The sequence below is a fragment of the Lepisma saccharinum genome, chromosome 2 (assembly GCF_977018435.1).
Source record: "Lepisma saccharinum chromosome 2, izLepSacc3.1, whole genome shotgun sequence".
Taxonomy (NCBI): domain Eukaryota; kingdom Metazoa; phylum Arthropoda; class Insecta; order Zygentoma; family Lepismatidae; genus Lepisma; species Lepisma saccharinum.
Genome location: NC_139230.1, coordinates 38,658,249 through 38,679,255, shown reverse-complemented (window position 1 = coordinate 38,679,255; position 21,007 = coordinate 38,658,249). Strand labels below are relative to the sequence as shown.

Genomic DNA, 21,007 nt, shown 5'->3' with positions numbered 1-21,007 from the left:
TCTGTTGCTTCAAGCAACTTGCTTGTCTCCTGTACGTACTTGTTATTTGTATCTTTTGTATGAAAGCTTCGTAACATAAATGCCATAGCCAAGAAAAACCTCGCAGCACTTGTAATGGTCGGATTGACCATTACTGGTTTTGGAAATATGTTAATTAATTGCTGGCCAGCTACAAGGTGTAGGGTAAAGTAATATGTTTTTCATGTGTGTACTTTTATGTTATTACTGGATGTAAGTGTATGTGCTCATTAGATTGTGCTTTACTGGATATTAGATTCCCCTGTTTTTATCACCCCAGTGGGGGAGATGTCTTTCCAAAGACCGTTACAGTGTAATTTCCCAACGTCCACGGACGTTTACCCAGACTATAAAAAAGCCAATTGGGCTTTTATAGAAAACAGTGTTTCCCCATCTTTCGACGACGAGGAATGTCTCCTTGAGTTTAGTCCACTTTTGGTGGCTAGACTATTATAAGAGTGTAGAATTTGGTTTAAGCCAGCCCCTGTTTGCTGTCCCAAGTACCCTTTAGAAAAGTTTTGAATATTTGGATATTTCCGTATTGAATAATTGATGCCCAAAAGAAAGAGTAAAGGCGTAAGGAAACGCATTTGTAATGAACGGAATATCATTTCAGCTGAGGGTAGGCCCGCAGAGATAGTTTTGCTAACCCTGCTGTAAAGAAAGTGCCTATGGTGTAAGCCATAGGTGCGCAATTATGTTGATTTAGAGCTCTGTTAATTTGGTGTATGCTGGACACATATGGAAACGATATGTAAATATGTATATATATAACAACGTATAATAAACAATATAATCCTACTAGAAATGTTGTTGCTGTTGTTGTTGATGTTTTAAGTCCACTTTATGCACAGTAAGGCTAATCGGGACTGGACCTACAGTTTAGAGTGGGATCCGAACCACTATGTACCTCCACCGGGTATCGAACCCGGGACCCCTTGATTACATGGCGACGACGCTACCACTGAGCCATCGAGGAGACCCTACTAGAAATGTTATGATTTGCTGAATTAACTCTAAGAACTACAGTACTGTCCATTTTAAACCAGTTGTTTATTCACTTGATGTACATGCGTAACGAACCAGGGACTAAAAATATAAATTGTTATGTGAAACCCCCCTTTCGTATTTCCGGCTCAAATATAATCTGCTCGCTTGGCACCCAGGGTGAGGTGAAAGGAGGGATTTGAAGGATTAAAGCAGGAAGTAATCCAGAGGGCCGGATAGAAACCAGGGACTGGGGGCTAACCTTTCAAAGAGGGGGGGGGTTGCACTTTCACACACTGATCCTAGGTTCGAATCTTGGGTAATCGATGTGTGTTTGTTCCGTCATCTGTTTCATCAATTCATCCTTCATCCTCATTGTATTGTGATTAACCTAGAGAGGTAAAAAAGGACGTAAAATAACAAAACAGAAGAAAGTAAGGTATGGACAACAACGTTCCCCCGAATAGAGGAAACATTTTATTTTGAAAATATCAAAGAGCTTTTGTCAACATTGCAGTGTCGCCGAGAAAGATAGAAGAAAAAGGGGGAACCGAAATATTTTTGTAGGAATAGTCAAATTTTATTCCCATTAAATATCGCATACAAAATGCATACATACTTGAGGTAAAAGTTGGTTAAATGCCAATTTTTCTTGTAGGGACAATTTTTCAATTGTCATGTGTCAAGCATGTGTACGACCGTGAGGTGCCGCTCCTCCACCCTTGAATTCCTCAAATCCTCAATTGTTTGTTATCATTGTAGTGAACAAAGTTGTAAAATTGTAATCAACAGGGTCGTAACAAGTAGTTTCATTGTGAATTAATTAATCTTAGTTTTTAAAATATGTTCTAGATTTGTGTTTGAACAAGTTGGAGCTAGGGTTTCAGCTTATCATGTTCTCCATGGGTATCGAGGCATTTAATAATACCCTGAGTTGTCCTGAAGCACAGATTCGAACGATATTTTGCTGGTGTGTCTACGAAAACCAATCCAGTCAGCAAATCAACCATCAGCTTGTAGATCCACTGTTTAAAATAGTAGCTTATACCACTCGCTTATAGCAAGCAACTGAATGTGTAGATATTTGTGCGACATGAAAGCACTGTTTCTGTTGTTGTGGCAATGTTTGTACAATTCAAGATATAGCCAGAGGTTAGAGTAAGTTTAACTTGTTGAAACAAGTTCGCCACTTCTACCCAGTAGAGGCACATAATGGTTTGGATCCCACTTTAAACTGTATGTCCAGTCCCGATTAGCCTTATTGTGCATAAAGTGGACTTAAACACCAAATCAATCAATGAATCAAGTTCGTCACTTCGCCGAAAGAAAAACTAAACATCTCTCAACTTACAGCATTTTGTAATCGCGCAAAATAGCGAAAATCCATTTTCCTCACGCTTTATCGAAGGCCTTGTCCAATTTTACTCAAAAGAATTATCACTCTAGTCCTCAAAGGTATACAGCGACTGTAAAAAAATCTGCCTAAAAGCTCTAAATTTACAGTAATTACCATCATAGAGGAGTTGTAAGTTTTCTATTTTGTTCCCGCTCCCCTCCCCCCCCACCTATTCACTCAAAAGTAAATTTCTTACTGGCAAATTATACATCTATTGTTTTTTGAGTTTCGATGATTGAGCATTGACATTTTGACATTTTAGAACATCACAACTTCCCATCAAAATGGAAAATCACTAAAGTTAATCCCTTCCCAAAAAATGCAAATGCAAAGAACGTTGATTGCTTTAGGCCAGTGTAAATTCTCTCAGTTTTTTACAAAGTGTTTGAACAAATACTGTACGAGAGAATAATGGCCAACGTACTACGACCGGCTATATCTCCCATGTAACATGGTTTTATATTGCGAATATAAACCTAGCCGAATTTGCACATTCTGGGGTGCCGCAGGGATCCAATTTGGGCTCACTCATTTTCTTACTCTTTATTAATGACCTCCCGAAATATATTACGAAATCACATTGACTTATATTTGCTGAATATGTAAAAATATTTAGAACAATTTGCTCTGACGAAGACAGCCTTGACTTGCAGGCAGACGTAAATAGATTACTACAATGGAGCGAAAATAATAGACTTTCATTTAATCTTGATACATGTCAGGTAATGTCTATAACAAACGCTGAAATAAAAATAAACTTCCAGTGTCAGATGGGAGGATAACAAATAGCTAAGGTCACTAAATTCACGGATCTTGGTGTCACGTATGACGCAAATCTATGTTTTAAAGAGCATATGCATCATATCGTTAACCAAGCATATAAGAAATTAGGATTGATAAAAATATGTGGGGAAGATCTAGAAAGTACATCAATATTAATAATATTGTATGTCTCCCTAGTACGCTCACTCGTAGAATATGCATCGGTAATATGGCAGCCCTTGGACAAAAAACAAAAAACAAAAAAATAAAACATATGAGGGAAATAGAAATGATTCAGTCCAAGTTCTTGAGGTTCATAAAGTATAGAGAAGACAAAGGATACCCTAAATTCAATCCGTACTCTGAGCTTGTATCGCAGTTTAACATTGAAAAAATTGAAGAAAAGTTTAACCTTAATTTGATGAGCACGTTATATAAAATTGCAAATAACAAAATAGACTCTATGGGGTTAGTATCTGCATTACAATATCATGTATCTCAAATGAGAAGAAGGCCGAAACCCGGTTTGTTTCATGTACCAAAATCTAGAACAAATTATGTAAATATATCTCCGATGTGGAAAATGGGTAAAACTTATAATGAAGTAGTAGCAAATGATCCGAGCGTTGTTATAAACAGTCTGTCATTTCAATCATTCAAAAGAGTCCTACTGGCTCAGTGGAGAAAGGGGTGAGGGGTTCGTCTGTATAGGAATTAGTTAAACAATTCATGTTATGCACAGATATATGTAATGCACATATATAATGCACAAAATGTATGCATGTCTCAATGGAACAATGTTCTGTGGCATCATTCGTTAAATAAATAAATAAATATATAATATCTGGAGAAAATATATGGGTGATTTCCGACTTTTGGATTGGATTGGAGATAATTTATACAGGGATTGTTTAGAATTATCTTTGTCGTTAAATTGTGTTTATTTTTTCGGATGTAGCGTCAACAAATTCTGTGATATGGATGTCTCACCTCGCATTGACTCTTGTCCCTCACGGCCAGACAGACGGAAGGTCCGATAGAGATGTGTTTACCTACTATCTGTTAGGTCTATGAGATTTTTGAATTTGTAGATATGAGACACTGATCGTTCATACGGGCTGATGGACTTGGACATAAACACTTTACACATTCGCTAATCAGTGTCCTAAAAGGAATGTAAAATAACCCACAAATATAATATAAAAATAATATGGCAATAAATATCGTGTTTAGTAACTTTACAGAAAATCATGAAAAATAAAGTTAGATATTACACAGCCTTTACCCAGTCAGAACCATATTTTTTAATATATATTAAACATAAATTGTCTGTTGTGATAAATGTGAGGTAAAAGGTAAAGTTCCCCGTGCGGATAGCACCGTGCAATAAAGGCACATTTAGGGGATAACTCGATCTCGGCCATTTGGAGGTGATGTGATCAGCAGCACGCTGCCGCCGCCTTTACCCCTCAGGGTTGGCCCCAGGTAGCAATAGATTTGAAACTGTGTGAGCCCAGACCCGCTTTATGCGGGGACAAGGCCGGGAAAAATTCCGAAAGTATATCATGCCCCACCCGGAAATCGAACCCTGGTCACCCGCTTGGCAGTTAGACGTCCTGAGGAAAATAACTTCCATTAATTTTTTATCACATCATTCGTAGCATATATTTTGTAATATCAACTTTATAATAAAAGATGTATGTAATTCGACGTTCACAAGATGGGACGTTTGACTTCCAATATACCTGCATCATACGATGCAGTTCAAAGTGATTCCAGCGAAGGAACTCAAGGTCGAAATGGAGCAGTGGACATGCTGTGAGCAACTTACACAAATGTTCTCTGGGGCTGCTGTGTTTTTATCAACAACGAAACACAAGACATTAGGTTCCAAGCATGTGTGTGGGTATCACGAATCGAGGCATTGCAATCTGAACTTCTAACCTGTCACGTTTCTCCTTTCCTTCTCAAGTCACAAGGCAGCGGATTCTGATATGCTTACGTCACGGGGAACGACCTACGGTTTTTTATTCACGTCTGCTGAAAGGTTTTTGGAAACTATGAATTAAGTTAATGAGAAGCGGAAAATTGAAGGATCGTTTTTGTGATTGGGTGCTTGTTTATTTACTCATCATTGCTTATATGCGCAATTAGCTGAATTGATTGATTGATTGATTTGGTGTTTTTAGTCAACTTTATGCACACTTACGCTAATCGGGACTGGATCTACAGTTTAAAGTGGGATCCGAACCACTATATGCCAGGGACCCCTTGATGACAAGGCGACGACTCTGCCACTGCGCCATCGAGGAGGCCTCACAATTAACTGAATAGCGACGAGAGGATAACGGTGTATAAAAAGTTAAAATAAAGGGCAGGGAATAAAGCGTCAGCGGCACTATCTCGGCAGTCGTCTGAATAGACTCAACAAGACAACGAGAACTCTTTAGGCTGTCGTGAGATGTGAAGCAGTGACCACCCAAATATAAATACGTATATCCTTTACCGAGAAAAATGAGAAAAGGTAATACAACTGATAGCGAGTGGTTGAAGCTGCAATCAAGGTTCCCCGGGACCGATTCCACATTAAACTGTAATTCCAAACACGGTTAAAAATATATGCTAACTAACGTACTCTATTTTATTTACACATACACTGAGGAATTTACGTAGGGGCTTCGCCAATAGGACGTTGGTCTTGTAAATATAGGTTCCAGGATTTGATTTCTTATGGGGTCACGTTTCAAGTTGTCCTTGTCGCACTTTGAATTTGTAGCTCCAGTTCGGTCAGATCGGGCAAAAAGTGGACGTAAACTTCCGCTCGGTTCGGTCAAAAATAATATGAAATACTGGGAAAATACATCTGCAAGAGTGAAAAAGCAGCATTAGGCTTCTTACTAATTTTCTGGAAGCGCCATTGAATTCATGGCAGAAATAGACGTTATTTAATTTCGTTCACGTTAAGACGATCCGATTTTATGATGTTATTTATCTAAATTTTTTTATTTATCTAAATTTAATTTTCCTTCGATTTCTTCCACACTTTTACGTCAACCATAAAACTACGTTATTTTACAGAATGAAATATTCAATGTTTGTTTCGTATGCTCAGAATATAGTATAAATATTTGGAGCTTAACTCGGGGGGGGGGGGGGAGCAGAATATTTTCTTTTTTGCAGCTCATAGAAATATCATCCAGGAATATTTTGATAAATAGGTGTAACATTTGCAAAATCATAAAATTACTGATTACTTTAGTCCTCGGGTTTCAGGAGTTTAACAAAAGTACCATTATCTCGTGATAAACCAAAAAACATTCGGAGCAAGTGTCTCCTATGCCCCTGCTAAGTTACGCCTATGGTTGCTGCACATAAATGCGTCGCTGGAAACCCTTAACAGTTTGAAGAATCAATGATTCCTTCCTAGTAGGCTGGAACAATGATGAATAAATTGAAACGGGACGGTGCAGGGTACAGGTATTTGGATAACTTAGTGGTAGCAACGGTCGTATTTGACTGTCTCTAAGTCATCGAGCAACTTGGCAACAATATTAAACGTGCAATGGTATTGTTACATTCAAAAAGGCATATGTGAAAAAATATAAATTCTATTCACATTTTTACATCACATAAATTGGTATTGAATTTAATTGATAGTATTTATGTGCAGAGAATGTTCTGAGAAGGTTCAAATTCGATAGCCCCCTTAAACACACCAGTACCTTCAAAAAAACGATTTTTCCATAAGTGGTGTAATTACTTTTGGGACAGAACTTGCATAATATATAGGCTGTGTCCTAGAGAGCAGTAAGTTTACAGTCAAGAGACAAAGAACAAAATAGGTATTTACGTTGTTCTTCCCTTGTTTTTCAGTCTGTGGTTTTACTCCCTACACATCGCAGTAATTAAGTACCAATAGAAGTTTCTTCACTTCAACTGAATATTAATATTTTCTCGCTATCGAGGTTGAAGCAAGGAGAAATAAGTGGGAAAAATAACTAAACAACATGTATTTACCCGTGATAGGGCCTCTCTAACTTTACACTTTTAACGGACGTCTTTTTAGCTCATGACTTCCTTCTGACACTAACACTAACATTAAGGCACACGACACACAATATAACCTATCCTAACAAGACATTACCAAACCAATTACACACTTATGTGATTTTGTATCTGTATTCATAAATATTATTAATGTTGAACACTAACACACATTTACCTTCTACTATTATTAACGTTTATTTTAATCTTACTTATCTCCTCGTAGAATGCTGTAAAACCAACGTTGTTCAGGAATACCGAACAAATTTGGTTCTTCATCCCAATGTCACAGTGAATTACTGTAAACAAAAAAATAAGGAAAATAAAGGATGAATCAAAAAGGGAATCCGTAAAAGAAAAATCGCGGAACTCACGCCCTGAGTTAATTTTAAGGTACCAGGGCAAGAAAATACCTCCGAAAGTATGGTGTTCCCCCATTTTTCCTTCTGATAATTCTAAACCCCTCAAAATACTCGGTCATCTGTAAAAGTAAAGGTTGAACAATGTTCCGCAACCTTCTTGTCCTCGCAGAATACCATAAATTATCCAGTACTGAACACGGCACATCATAAAATTTATTTATCTAAAAAAAATACATTACGGCACTGTTGATATAAATTAAAAGTTTAGGAATGAGTTACAATATAATCAGTTAAAAATACTACTACTAGTACTACTACTACTACTACTACTACTACTACTACTAATAATAATAATAATAATAATAATAATAATAATAATAATCTAATTCACTGCACTCATAGGTACTTTTGGTATTATTATTATTATTATTATTATTATTATTATTGAAACGATTCACGCAGCTGATTATATGGATCCGAAACGCCTGTAAAGATTATGTATGTGTAAAAACAAACTGGCCCTTGCCATCAAGGGGCGTCTTATTTAAGTCATGACAATGACAGAGCGAAAAATAAAAAACATAAGAAAACAAATTTGTAAAGTAAAAAGTCAAGTGCTTCCCTGTGCATTGCACCATGCCATGAGTTTGGAGTGTGGAGTTTGGACCGTACACTTTCTTGATCACGGTCGAAAGTGGGGGTGAAGTGATCAGCACCAGGTCCATGGTCGCCAAAAGTTTTCTCCAGGTACCCACTTTATACAACCCTTTGTGGACGCCGGAACCGCTTGAACAGGTGGAAAATATACTGGTTCTCCCCCGCTGGGGATCGAAACCGGGTCTCTCGCATGGTAGTCAAATTAAATAATTTACATTCAATTTGTTACTACAGACAAAAGTTCGCAGCACACCTTGTGGAGGAACACCGGTTGCGAAACATAGATTTAGATAGAGGCCAATGGCGCCAAATAATAAGAATTAAAAGTATTTCAGAAATCGAATTCCGGAAAGCTGTGGGGTAAAAAGTGACCTTCAGCCAGACACTGTCTCAACTTCTACTGAAGAGCGCCGATACACCTTGAATATCTTTGCATTTGACCGGGAGGTGATTCTCCGGTACCCACAAGGTCTACTCGGAAAGAAATCGTGTGTATGCGCTCCCCCTCTCACCGCACCACCACCCGAAACCTCCCCCCTTACTCCACTTCCCCCCGGGTACCGACAAGGGCGATAAAACCAGAGCGTGTGGGTGTGTAACGCGGACGCGATTTTTATGCCACCTGGTGTGGAAAATAGTAAGCTCATCCCACACGTTGCACTGAAATTTACCACCCTATGGGGACACGTGAAAAACAAATTTGCCAAAGTAAGGATGCTATCCATCAGGTTCTTGCATGTATTTCCTATTAGGTAATTCCATTATCGATTCTCAAAAATTCAAGGGCAGTGATCCGAGGCTTCTAAATGTATTTTCGTAACGATTTCCTTGTGGGGACCGGATTTTGGTCCCCACAAGTCGGTGCGGTCCCCACAAGGTGGATTCACAACTGACGAGTGTCCCCATAAGGTAGCATCTGCAAAAGCACACACACACACACACACACACACACACACACACACACACACACACACAAATACATGTTCATTGAACACTGGCGTACGTAGAGGGGTGGCTGATGGGGGTTACAGTCCCTACCAAAATTTTGAGAAAATCAGAATTTTCAAATAAAAATCCGTTAAGAACTTTAAACAATCAAAATATGTAAATGAGAAACCTCTTTTCAAGTGAGTCCCGATTGCCATTTTTGTCTTTGAATACAATTTTTATAGACTGAAAAGCTCCAAAAATACGAAATATTTTATTATGCATCCTGCCCTCCAAAACGAAGTCACGTACTATCAACATTTACTATTCCAGCCCCTCCCGACAAAAAAAAATCCTGCGTACGCCAGTTTTGGAATGCTGTGCTTCTCTCCGTGCTGCATGGAAATAATAATTCAAATTATTATTATTAGTAGTAATAGTAGTAGTAATAGTATTGTCGCAGATCTTTGACAGTGATAAATTGGCCATTTTGATTTTTTTCCACAGCATTTTTCATAATATTTCACAAGCTCAAGGGGGGAGGGTTAAACCCCGTAAGCCGCCCCTTGCGTACGCCACTGGTACACTCAGTGTTACCAGGATCCAATCTGGATATTTATTTCACTGCCTCGGTGGTCGAGTTCGGGCCTAGGCAAGGGGGTTTCTATGTGAGTGTCTCTTCATCAATTTGACCCAATCATCATTCATTCTCATCGTCGCGATTAGTCAAAAGTTGCAGAAAAGTGATGTAAAAAATTAAAATTCCGATATTTATTTCGGGCGGGTTGAAATTATATTTCAATATAATTACTGTCCTATATAAATATTACAGTGACGATTCAAGAGTGGGCAAAAAAAAAAAAATTATGGCTTCATTTAATTCAACAGGTTGTAGATCAGTATAAAAGTAGAAAGTACACATCAAAGTAGCAAGATACGCTTTCTGCAAACAAATGAATGTATTTCAAGGTACCTGAACAAGCAGTTCAGGGACCAACCCAACCCTTCCTATGTACAGGGCTCACAGAGCATACCACATTCCAAATTCACAAGGAACTGAAACTTTGATACTACAGATACAAGTTCAATGTAAGGGGTGCCCTTTTGTGAAGGTACCAAAAGTCAACCCCGCTTCCACGTAGTACCTCTACAGTAATACAGTAACTGAAGTCTTGCAGGCCAACGGGGCTCTGGCACCTTGACCACAGCCAGCATAATCCTCTATTGGGTCGTGTTGTCCATAAGTGTGCTGAATGTCTCTTTGCATTCACAGTTTATAACTAGGGTATGGAATTTTATCCTCGGAGACAGCATAACTTTAGTTGTTGGTATTATGACAGTTTTTGTTGTAGAAACTGCATATTTAATTTCCTTAATTCTGTTTTAGTTAAAGGGCACAAATAGCCCATGTGCTGACATGCCCATAATTTAAAAATCTACAGAAAATAAATCAATCAATCTAGTTCAATGTAAAAGTCAAATGGCGGTAGAAGAAAAATGTCACGCTGTAGACAAGGTTTAATACCAAGAGCGCTTATACGCAAAATGTATCTACTGGGCGAATTCAAATGAACTTTTTCTATCCGTCAAGACAAAGTTTGCATACATATAGAGTTCTTCCTTCCCGCCCAAGCGATACTGAAGGACAAAGTACACTTGCAATCGAATAGGGCCGACACAATTTACCTAAAATCAAACGTTCGCTCAATTGAACGGCTGTGAGACAATATATCATCTCATATCCCCTTTCTTGCACGGGGATCATATGCTAAATCTTACCTCAACTACCAGTTAAATTGAACTGGTCGGCTCGGCCATTGTATGTCCCATCCTATTACTGTAAGTAATGAGATAACTGAAGACAGGTTGCCAAATAGCAACGAAAGGTTCCGTTTTCTGTGCACGAACAAACGAAATTAATACTGTTTTGTCGCCAGTGCTTGTACTTTGACAGGCATACTTCTTATAAGCTACAAGCTTGGTCAACAGCTGTGTAGCATAAACCTGGTCTTTTAGATTACTCCACAGCATCCAAGACAGGAAGTGCGAATTTGAGATATGCTGCTCGCCAACACAAACACGCGTCTACTTGATCCATCAGCCGCAAGCCTAATTGGTATGCAGGAGGGATAGGTTTGTATGTTGGGTGTGGTAAGAACGAATTATATACCTAGTTTGGGTGGGGAAACCCGTACGATTTCATACACACATAGACTACAAATATAGTCTAAACACTGAGAGAGTCGAAAGAGCTATAAATACACCATGGCGGCAAAGGTTGAATTATAATCTCTTTAAGTATCGAAAGTGTACTCACAATTAAAATATAAAACGGAGTACAAAAAGCTGTGATTTGTAAAGTTATTATAAGTAACAATACGAACTTACAATGCTTGAAGAAAAAAATATAGCAATGAATACGTCACCTAACAAGGGTGTACGTGTGGGAAATAAGTGGTCGTAAACTATGTAATGAGAACTGAAGGATGATTGCGGAGAGAGTACGCATAAACAAACACTGTCATAACACATTTGAATCCTGGATCTCTTGGCTTTGCAGTGCGTCTCGCTAGATGCTAAACTCCTACGACAAAGAGTTTCCGTATGTGTGTATGCTACTGAGCATTCAAGATGAAAAGAGATCGCATAGAAGTTAACTAGAAATCTTCCATAATATAGACCTTATTGATATCAAAATCTCTGTAACTTCTAACTTTCACAACCTGGAACTAAGAGGATTACATGCGGAATGATTGAATGCGTTTCACTAAATTAATTTATTATCTGCAGTTCACTGTATACATCAATCGTGCTGCAAATGAACAGAAAAATCCGAAAACTGTTTCATGTTATTCAACAGCGAAGATACGCTCTATGACAATGAACCTTATCTAAGCCTGCTAAGCAGCATGACGGACAATGAAACAAATTGACGGGGAAAATAAGAAACTACAATGAAGTGTTTTATTAACGAAGAGAAAGCTTCAAATGTTTTTGCACTTAACAAAATATATATCTTTCGTTAATAGTGAGGTCTGCAGGAAGACTGGAAAATTATATATATATATATATATGTATATATATATATATTACTTTACTCGGATAGTGAAGTACTGATGCAATGCCGGAATTCGAAGTCACGGTCCCTTCCTTCTGAGCATCAATGCCAGTCCAGACTATAAAGTATGGAATTATACATAAAAAAGTTTGGATAGACACCTTGATATATATCCAAGTTTTCTGTTTTTGGTTTGAAAAAGGTCGGTCGTACTAGCGTGGCCTCTTGCTTTAATGTGGATAACACAAATCAAGACGATTTTTCACGATTTCACAGTTCTTGTTTAACAAAGAACTATAAATCACTCCAAAAGGAGGGAGGTTATGGAAACCTAGATTCGAAACAACCGATCTCGAGGAAGAACAAAAACTACCTCTCACAGAAATTGGCATCGAACCCAAGCTATCTACATAGGTTATCCCTTTCAGTTAAAAGTTCACAACCAAGAAGGCGATACAGTTCATCTTAAGTAGACCTTCGCGCATATTGCAGACACATGGGGATCTTGATGCATCAATTCAAATCTGAGACGAGAGGCACGTGCATGAGATACCGCATTTATTCTAGTTACATTTAAGATGACTCGACATTAGTTCTCCATACAACACGTCATCAAATTAGTTCAGGATATATTTTCGTCTGCTTACCTTCGGAACTTCACTGTAAATAGAACCTGCATTGGATGTAAATAATAAATTGAACTTTCACACCACCACAGATGTATGGTGATGTTACGGAAACTTGTGGATTAGAATACATGGTACACTAAGGTGACGAATATAAATACAAAAATTAAGATTGCAGGTATTCCGAAGGACAGCCTGATCCAGTACAGTATGCTGTTGGATATCCATAAAGAAAATGTTGCTTCAAATTTCACAAACTGGAATATAACGGATTGTTTGCTCACTCGGTCACTTAACTTCACGTCATGTATTCCTACCGACACGTTAACTACAACTATCGGAATGAATGATTGATAGTGAATTCAGTGGTCACAGGTACAGCGGGCGTTTACTACATTTTTACAAAATAATAATAAAATACGCAAAATTAACGAATGCATAGGCTGAACGGCTGAATCTTTTGAAAATTTAACGCTTGTTCAGAGAGAAAAGATAACCACGTGTACAGTTATCCTTCAGGTGGAAAAAATCCTATTCTACAAGCAGGCACATCAAATATCACAAGATAAATACTAAAATACTGTAGGATTTTACATAAAGTATATGTCAACAAATAGGGACGATGTTTCCAAGGCGTGTTATTATTATCTAAGAACTTAAAACGATAGTTTCTGCATTGAATGGTCTATAGGAAGTGATAGAAAATCTTCGCGTAAAAGCTAAAAAGTATTTTCGAAACTTTCTCCGCCACCACGAGAGAAATTCGAATGATATTTTACAGTTGCAGCAAAGCTTATGATAACAGCACAACTCAAGTGAAAAATAGTACTTATTTTGAGAGCAGTTAACTGCTGAAAAATATTCGGCAGTTATCCGCAAGCCATGGGCGCAAAGGAAAAAAAAAACATTTATTACAGTTAACATTTTAGGTTCATTTAATAAACCACAAGTAGCTAAAATTATAAAGATAAGAAGCCATACTAATGTTCTATAATCTGATTCGAAAGCTTTAAACGCAACAGAACTAAATACAAGTCACTACAATCGCTTTTTCCATTTTTCGATATTATCATGCAAAGCGCATGCTACTACTGTAAGAAGCAACCAATGATACAAGCTGTTAGTTTTGCTATTAAATTATAAGATGCTAGTTATATATTCTAAAAGTTCGTGACACTCTTTGATGGCACAAGGAAGGTCTGGCTTTGGCAGTGCAATGAGTATTATGCTTCTATATCCTTGTCTTATACGAAAACAGACTATACTCAATTGATCTGTCATTGTTATGTATAGGCTGTACCAATTGTGGATATTACTTAAAGAATATTGACATTAAATAAATATGCTGTCAGTGACCAACAAAAAAAAAAAAAAAAAAAAAAAAACGTGAAAATGTGAATACGTAATTTAGTGTGTTTTGTCTCGAAAAGTCATGGATACTCCTTCTGAGCATAGGTTTTAATACGATTCTTCTCAGGTCCACTCATTGATTGCCCCTTTTCCAAAATAATAATAATAAAACTAATAATCTTGGGTGTTATTCTGGATATGAAGATGGGAAAGTCTCATGTCAAAGTGGACAATACATTATGTACATATAATGAAGATCCATGTCTGGATATGAGTACAGCGCGAGTTAGTATGACATTTATACCACTGTTGAATATGAGTTAATTTAAGCTACAACTAAGGATAGAGGGCAAGTTTGTTTCTACGTGCATAATACTTAACAGAGTATTATATACTGTATTTCTGATATAAACATTTCCAAATCAGTTTTAAGGAAATGTCATTGCCACAATTTATTTGGACACAATAAAGAAAAAAAGAGAAGAATAAGTATGGAAGAGTTGATTTGTGAAAGGTTTTCAAAATCTTATTAATTTTAATCTGTTGAAACCTTACTGAGTGAATCTCGTTTGAAATTTGCGCAGTTACATTAAAATATGAATCAATGAATATAACTCCCACCCGATTCTTAGAAGTTACCACTAATTTCTATCCTTCCTACGAGAAACCCGTAAGCAATATGAGAAACATACACGGATTGTAGCATTGCAGTGTTACATTTCTCACATTCTCTATGCAAACCGTATACGCATCTAGAGTTTCATACACGGTATTTTAAGGAAATGTGAATTTCTCATCCTATAGAATAGATTCTAAGAGTGAATTTGTGTTAGTTCAGCTTACGTGCACTTATCAGGACTTTATCTTTGTCTTTATTGATTCTAAAACAATATCACAACTTTTATATCTGCAGATGATGTTCACTAGACGACCTACTTTATTAGCAGACGCCTCTGTATAGCACATACTTGTGCTATATCATGCGATGAAGATAGTATAGTGTACGACAACTACTTTTTGAGATTCTTTGTACATAAAGGTCGAAAAGAGCTTCATTGTTCATCACTACGAGATGCGAAGGGGTCAATTGGTTAGTGTGAAGTTATTACATAGGTTTCAATACATTTTTCTTCCAACTCCCCATCAGTTGAGTGTTGTTGCAAGATTTATTTGCCTTACTCCAAGAAGAATAAAAGGATGAAATGTCTGACGGAATGTTAGGCAACATGCTACTGGTTCGTTTTCGAAAGTGTAATATTCCTCCACATTCAATGGCACCTCTTGCATTTTTTCAGTGGATTAGATGCGAAAGAAACCTAACAGCAAATGAACTGGAAACAAAGGAAGGTAGAAATATGAAACCCAAGAGCTAGTAGGGAGAGAAAGAAGACCATTCTATCTCATACAGCTACCGAACCAACTACAGCCTTTTTTGTGCAACCGCCACCAGTAACTAGATTTTGTTGTACGTACCTTTGGAAAGCCTCCACAGTTCTTTGGAAGAGAAGACACCCGTAGCTAATATGGTATCGTTGCATATCACTCCGTTGTATGGGTTGTGAGTATAGCCTGGAAGACACAGAGAGAGGGAGGTGGCATATTACTCGCGGAACTGCAGTACAGTTCATTAGACGACCTATGCTGCACGCGAAATTAATCATACGTCGTATAAACCATTCTTATAACTACATACTGGGGATACTATAAGCTGCAAATAATACTACGTTCAAACAAGATTTCTTACAGTGTAATATTTGCTTTCAATGAACTATGGGTTAGGCAGAGCTATCTATCTATGGCTATAGTATGTAAATGGTTGTACCACTAAAGGACAATATTAAGTTAGATACGGTTGTGTCTACCGCAAAGTCCCACGACAAGACTGTTTCTATAATCTTCTTGAGCTAAGTAAAATATCACTTCACTAACGGTGATGATGTGCATCACTTAATGTGGGATGACATTAATTATTGTTTCAGAAATTACGTCCTGACAACTATTCAAAAACTACATGTACTGCTATATTAAAATGGTGAAGCTTGCAGTTTCATTAATTTTATAATGATATGTCTGAAAAACTTTCTATTAATTATCACTCATTTTTTTGGACATTGCCTTCATTGTAAAAGTCACCCAAAAAATACTTCAAACTTTGTGTAATTAATGCAAGGAGTGAATTCACCCTGTCAGTTCAATAAATTAATCGCTGGACTCATAGTTTAAGTGAATTCGATTCGAAAGATTTGCGAAATATTATTTTCTGGTGTGTGACTTCTGATGGACACATTACGTTTAAGTTAATATTGTCCTTTAAAAACTACAGCAACAAAAGAAAAGAAATATATAAGTGATGAGACCAATTTACAGTAAATCAACAACAATTACTTATTTATATTTCATCAGCTTAACGACATATTTCATTACGTTACGCATATTTTTAATTTGGAAAATAAAAAAAATAAAGAAAACTATAGTACGAGGAAGAAGATCATTCATTCTGCTACGTCCCTCTTCATGTCCAGAGACAAAATATGTCTTAATTTAGCTATCAGCAAGATACATTTTGGGAGTGTACGTAATAACATCAGTTTAATTCGACCACAGACTCGGCTCGACTTCTGATTTCGTTATACAGAATTGGTAACAAGAATTTTTCGAGCGGAAAGTTCCTTTCAGTTGAACGAACAATATTTCTCCTGGGAAAAAATCAAATCAGCACCTTGCCGGACAAACGAAATACTCAAAGTTTGGAACCGACATTAAGGAGAGAAGCATTCCACTTCACCAATTGCTATTTCTCTGCGAGCATGAGTATATCTTCTCGGATTCGGCGGCGCGGATCACTTGAAAACGAGCGAAGAAGAGGGGTGGGGAGGGTCAAAAAGAGATTTGGACTTCCTTTCCAATACATAGTGAAAGAAAGCCGGCCTGCGCTAGGAAAACAATGCCGGATTTCATTATCCTAATGTTTAGATACAAAGACATTAATTTCCTGGAGTTAGGGACGACCCCTTCTCTTGGCGTAAATACTCAGTATACCGCACGTACAGGGGTGAAGGGGTCTTGTAGAACAACAAAAAAATATATATTGATTTTCAGATACGTTACGAGCTATTTCTTGCGTACATCAGAGCATAGGGAAGGGAGATAAAGTGGAAGGAAAAAAGAGCCTAGGTTCCTCACAAGGGTGATTATCGAATCAGCATGCACGACAAATTTGGCACGCGTATCCATTGGCAACGAGAGGTGTAAACTACGTAACGGAAAAGAGAAACAAAATAAATTAATTCTAACTCGATTACTTGTTTCTTCTTCTTCTGCAGGACGGCTATTTTCAGGGGGCGGAGAGAAGAGAAGAGGAGGGCATACCGGGCACTGGGAATGGACACGAAACGTTTTTGCAAGTAGAAAGCGACAATGATGATGAAGTATTGCTTACTGAACATGATGCATTATGTCAGAGGTTGCAGTGCAGAAAGCACGGCGTATTGTTTTTTATGCACAAGCTGACCAATCGTCACAAATACTTAAGAAGGGTCAGCGAGATTAATCATTATACGCATCCACACAAATGTTTTCATCTCCGAAATCAAAACAAGAAACTTACATCGACTGTTTAGCCCCAAGTGTAAACATATTATGATTAACTGAGTATGATGGGAGTTACGACAGTAACTAGTTTTTGTAATAAAAAAGAACCGCCGCATCAGTGAAGAAAAGGACAAATGTATGAAAATGGAAGCCAGAGTAGACGGAAAACACTACAATTAAAGCTCAGCCATAGTTTTTGATACTATCTACTAAGCACTTTAGAAAACGACGTAGGCCAGTCTGCGAGGCATATTTACTTGTTTTCTCCAAAGCAGATTCTCACTGGCCAACGTTTAAATCAGACAATGTACAAGTCACATGATTTATGATCCTAAACTCAATTATACACAAATAAGTAAATATATCAACTTGAGAACAGGAACTGCGTGCCAGCATTGCCGTTGCATAAGACACAAAGACTTTAAAAATTGGCAAATTGCTATATCCGTTAAATGGCAATTTCATTACTTTACAAGGTCTATTTTTCTTCTCTCTCAGTTAAGAGAAATACAATGGGAATGTATGGAATAATAATATTGGATTTCCAATGTTTCAACTTCAATTACAGGTAGAATAGAACCGTTATTTCTCGCTATAAAAGCACTAAAGTACTAAATGTACGTAGTATATAGATCTTTGTCCATACGGAAATTGTGTAATCAGTTTGTTCTCAGGTACTCATCTGAGTAGACCTTCGCAAACGAGATAGAAATTTCCTAGGGGCATCGATCCCGGGATCAAGCTCGTGAAAGTCGAGCGCATAATTGTTACAATGCGAAAAAACTATCACTAGTAAAACCAGATTTCATTAACACATACTAATGAAATATTCTAGGAGTAAATGACGCTTTTTTTAGTGGATATTTAATGATATAAATATCATTGACATTTATTCTGCCAGTTCAACACACATTATCTTTCTCTCCCCCTCTCTCTCTCTCACACACACACAAATACAAATATCATTATTACAACAACGAGAAAATTATGTTTATTGTTACTATTTCAAGTATCTGTTCGGGGTTTAAAGGTTCTATTTATCGGAAATCACTCAAGTGTCCACTTCTCTTCATGTAGTACGCCCTGGGAACCGTATTCCTGGAGACTAACAAGGCTGCGGAGTCTGAATTCACAGCCAGAATAACCCTCTCTTTGATTTTGTGTTGATCAATGTTTAGTCCTTATTGTGGTGAGCTGTCTTATACAACTTCAGCTTTCTATCATAGGAATGGAGATTTTAGTCATCGGTATGCTTGACACGGAGCTCACCCATATCTGTATTAGTGCTGAATAATTCAAGGAACTTTAAAATGACACATTATTTTCATTGCATAAGACCTATCTCCCTATTTTGTTTTGTAAAGGTGCTTGTGACCTCATACGATGTAACGTGTCGAAATAGCCAACGTGCCAACACGCCCATAATTTAAAAAAACAATCAATGGATCACATACATATACAAGTGTGTGTCCGATAGTCTTTACTGTCGCAGTATATTATCTATTTAGTGGGCACTTGTCAGGGCGCAATTTAGAGGTACTTAAAACTATCAATGTTTAGTTATTAGTAGTAACAAACGTATCGATGTTCGTATCTCTGATACTAAGAACAATCGTGTACAAAGCACTACTACATAACAACCGTATCTTTTAATAAAATGCACAAAAGGTCTACTACTACCACAAGACAATAGCAAACGGAAAAATCACAACACATGCTTAAAGATAGACAACACGATTAAATTCATGCAAACTTGATGACAATATTAAATAATAAAGTAATTAAGACAACGTGTGTATTCGTGCTCAGTTTGTTTTGCTTCGTATACTGCATGCTGTACGTACGTGAACGTGTCAGAGGGAAGTAACTTAAATTTTAGTAATACGATTCTATTCTTCTGCTTGCGATAATACAATGCCCATTGAAATTAATGGGTTGGACATTGCACACGAAATTATTTCGAAAAGAAATACACTCCCTATTACCAATTTAAGATAAAAGGTGCATTGCAAATGGGACAAATGAAACGATACATCTTTGAAACTGAACATTATTTATTCCCGTTTGTTATGGTTTCTAGGTAAGTTATTGCTGTACAATTAAGTAGTCTATATTTATATATTTCTCTGCACGAAATACCGTAAATGCACTGAAATTAAGTGAAGAGATTGAAACAATACTTAATTACATATTAGTGTTCACTTCAAGCACAAAGTCTAAAATAATGTTCATTGTAAGTTGGAAACTAACGGGAGACATTGCAACGCTACACCTCGGATTGTATTTAAGTACACAGTTACTCCATTACTCAAAATATTTAAAACTTGAATGACTGTGATGCTGGATATTCAGAATAATGGAAATTACTACACGTTAATTTGGTCTTGTTTCTCTTGGCCCAACCCGTTAGAAATTCGATCCTGATAACAAGCCGCACAAAGCTGGAGGTGAGTGTAAGTAAACACGTTAAGATACAGCGATTAAATAGTTCATTGCCTAAACAGAAGCCCTTGCTTTCGCCCAGGAATGTTTCCGCTATGCAATGGCATTCAGAGAAGCTTCTTCCTTTGGCAAAGGCACCAGAACCCTTTGCCCATTCAATAACGATCAACAATCAGCAATGCCGGCCTCCGCAGTGGAGTTGTCAGCGTAACGTACAAAAAAGCCAGAGGTCTCAGGTCCGACTTTCGGTTAAATATGGATGTATAACGGTGTTTCTGCCATGGCACTCCTTTCCTTTCATTATTCAAATTATTATTTAAAGGTAAAGTGCTCCCCTGTGCATAGCACCACGCCATGAAGGCGTATAGGGGGTGTGGGGGTAACGCCCACACTTTCTTGATCCGGTCATGAGTGGGGGTGATGTGATCAGCATCATACCCCTGACCGCCTTTACCCCCCAGGGTTTCCCCCAGGTACCCATGTTATTCGACGCTGGGTGGGCGCCGGGGCCGCTTCCAACGTTAGAAAAGTTCCCGGGTTTGAACCGGCCGGGGATCGAACCCGGGACCTTGAGCATGGTAGTCACTGCGGCACCGCGGCCACTATTCAAATTATTATTTAAATTTAAAAATTAAACTTTTTCTTATACATTACAAGAATTGTTATAGTTTCACATTAATAGGTATAATTAAAAAAAAAACAAGTTTTGATTTCGATCTGTTGCAAGCAGTCAAGAATTAATTTATATTTAATTACAACCTGCCTGCTTGTCATAGCAGTTATCTAT

At 37.5% G+C, this 21,007-nt stretch overlaps 1 protein-coding gene across 12 annotated transcripts in view; it reads right to left on the bottom strand.

The window, feature by feature from the left end:
• Positions 1–21,007, bottom strand: part of NfI (Nuclear factor I) — a 436,655-nt gene that overhangs the window by 101,270 nt on the left and 314,378 nt on the right. For 11 of the 12 annotated variants that reach the window (XM_083117283.1, XM_083117282.1, XM_083117284.1 and 8 more), the window contains one exon: positions 15,661–15,756. The exons of the other annotated variant lie outside the window; for it this stretch is intronic. In XM_083117283.1, coding sequence (XP_082973409.1) covers positions 15,661–15,756 — 96 coding nt within the window. The remainder of the gene's footprint in view (positions 1–15,660; positions 15,757–21,007) is intronic. 12 annotated transcript variants of the gene reach the window in all.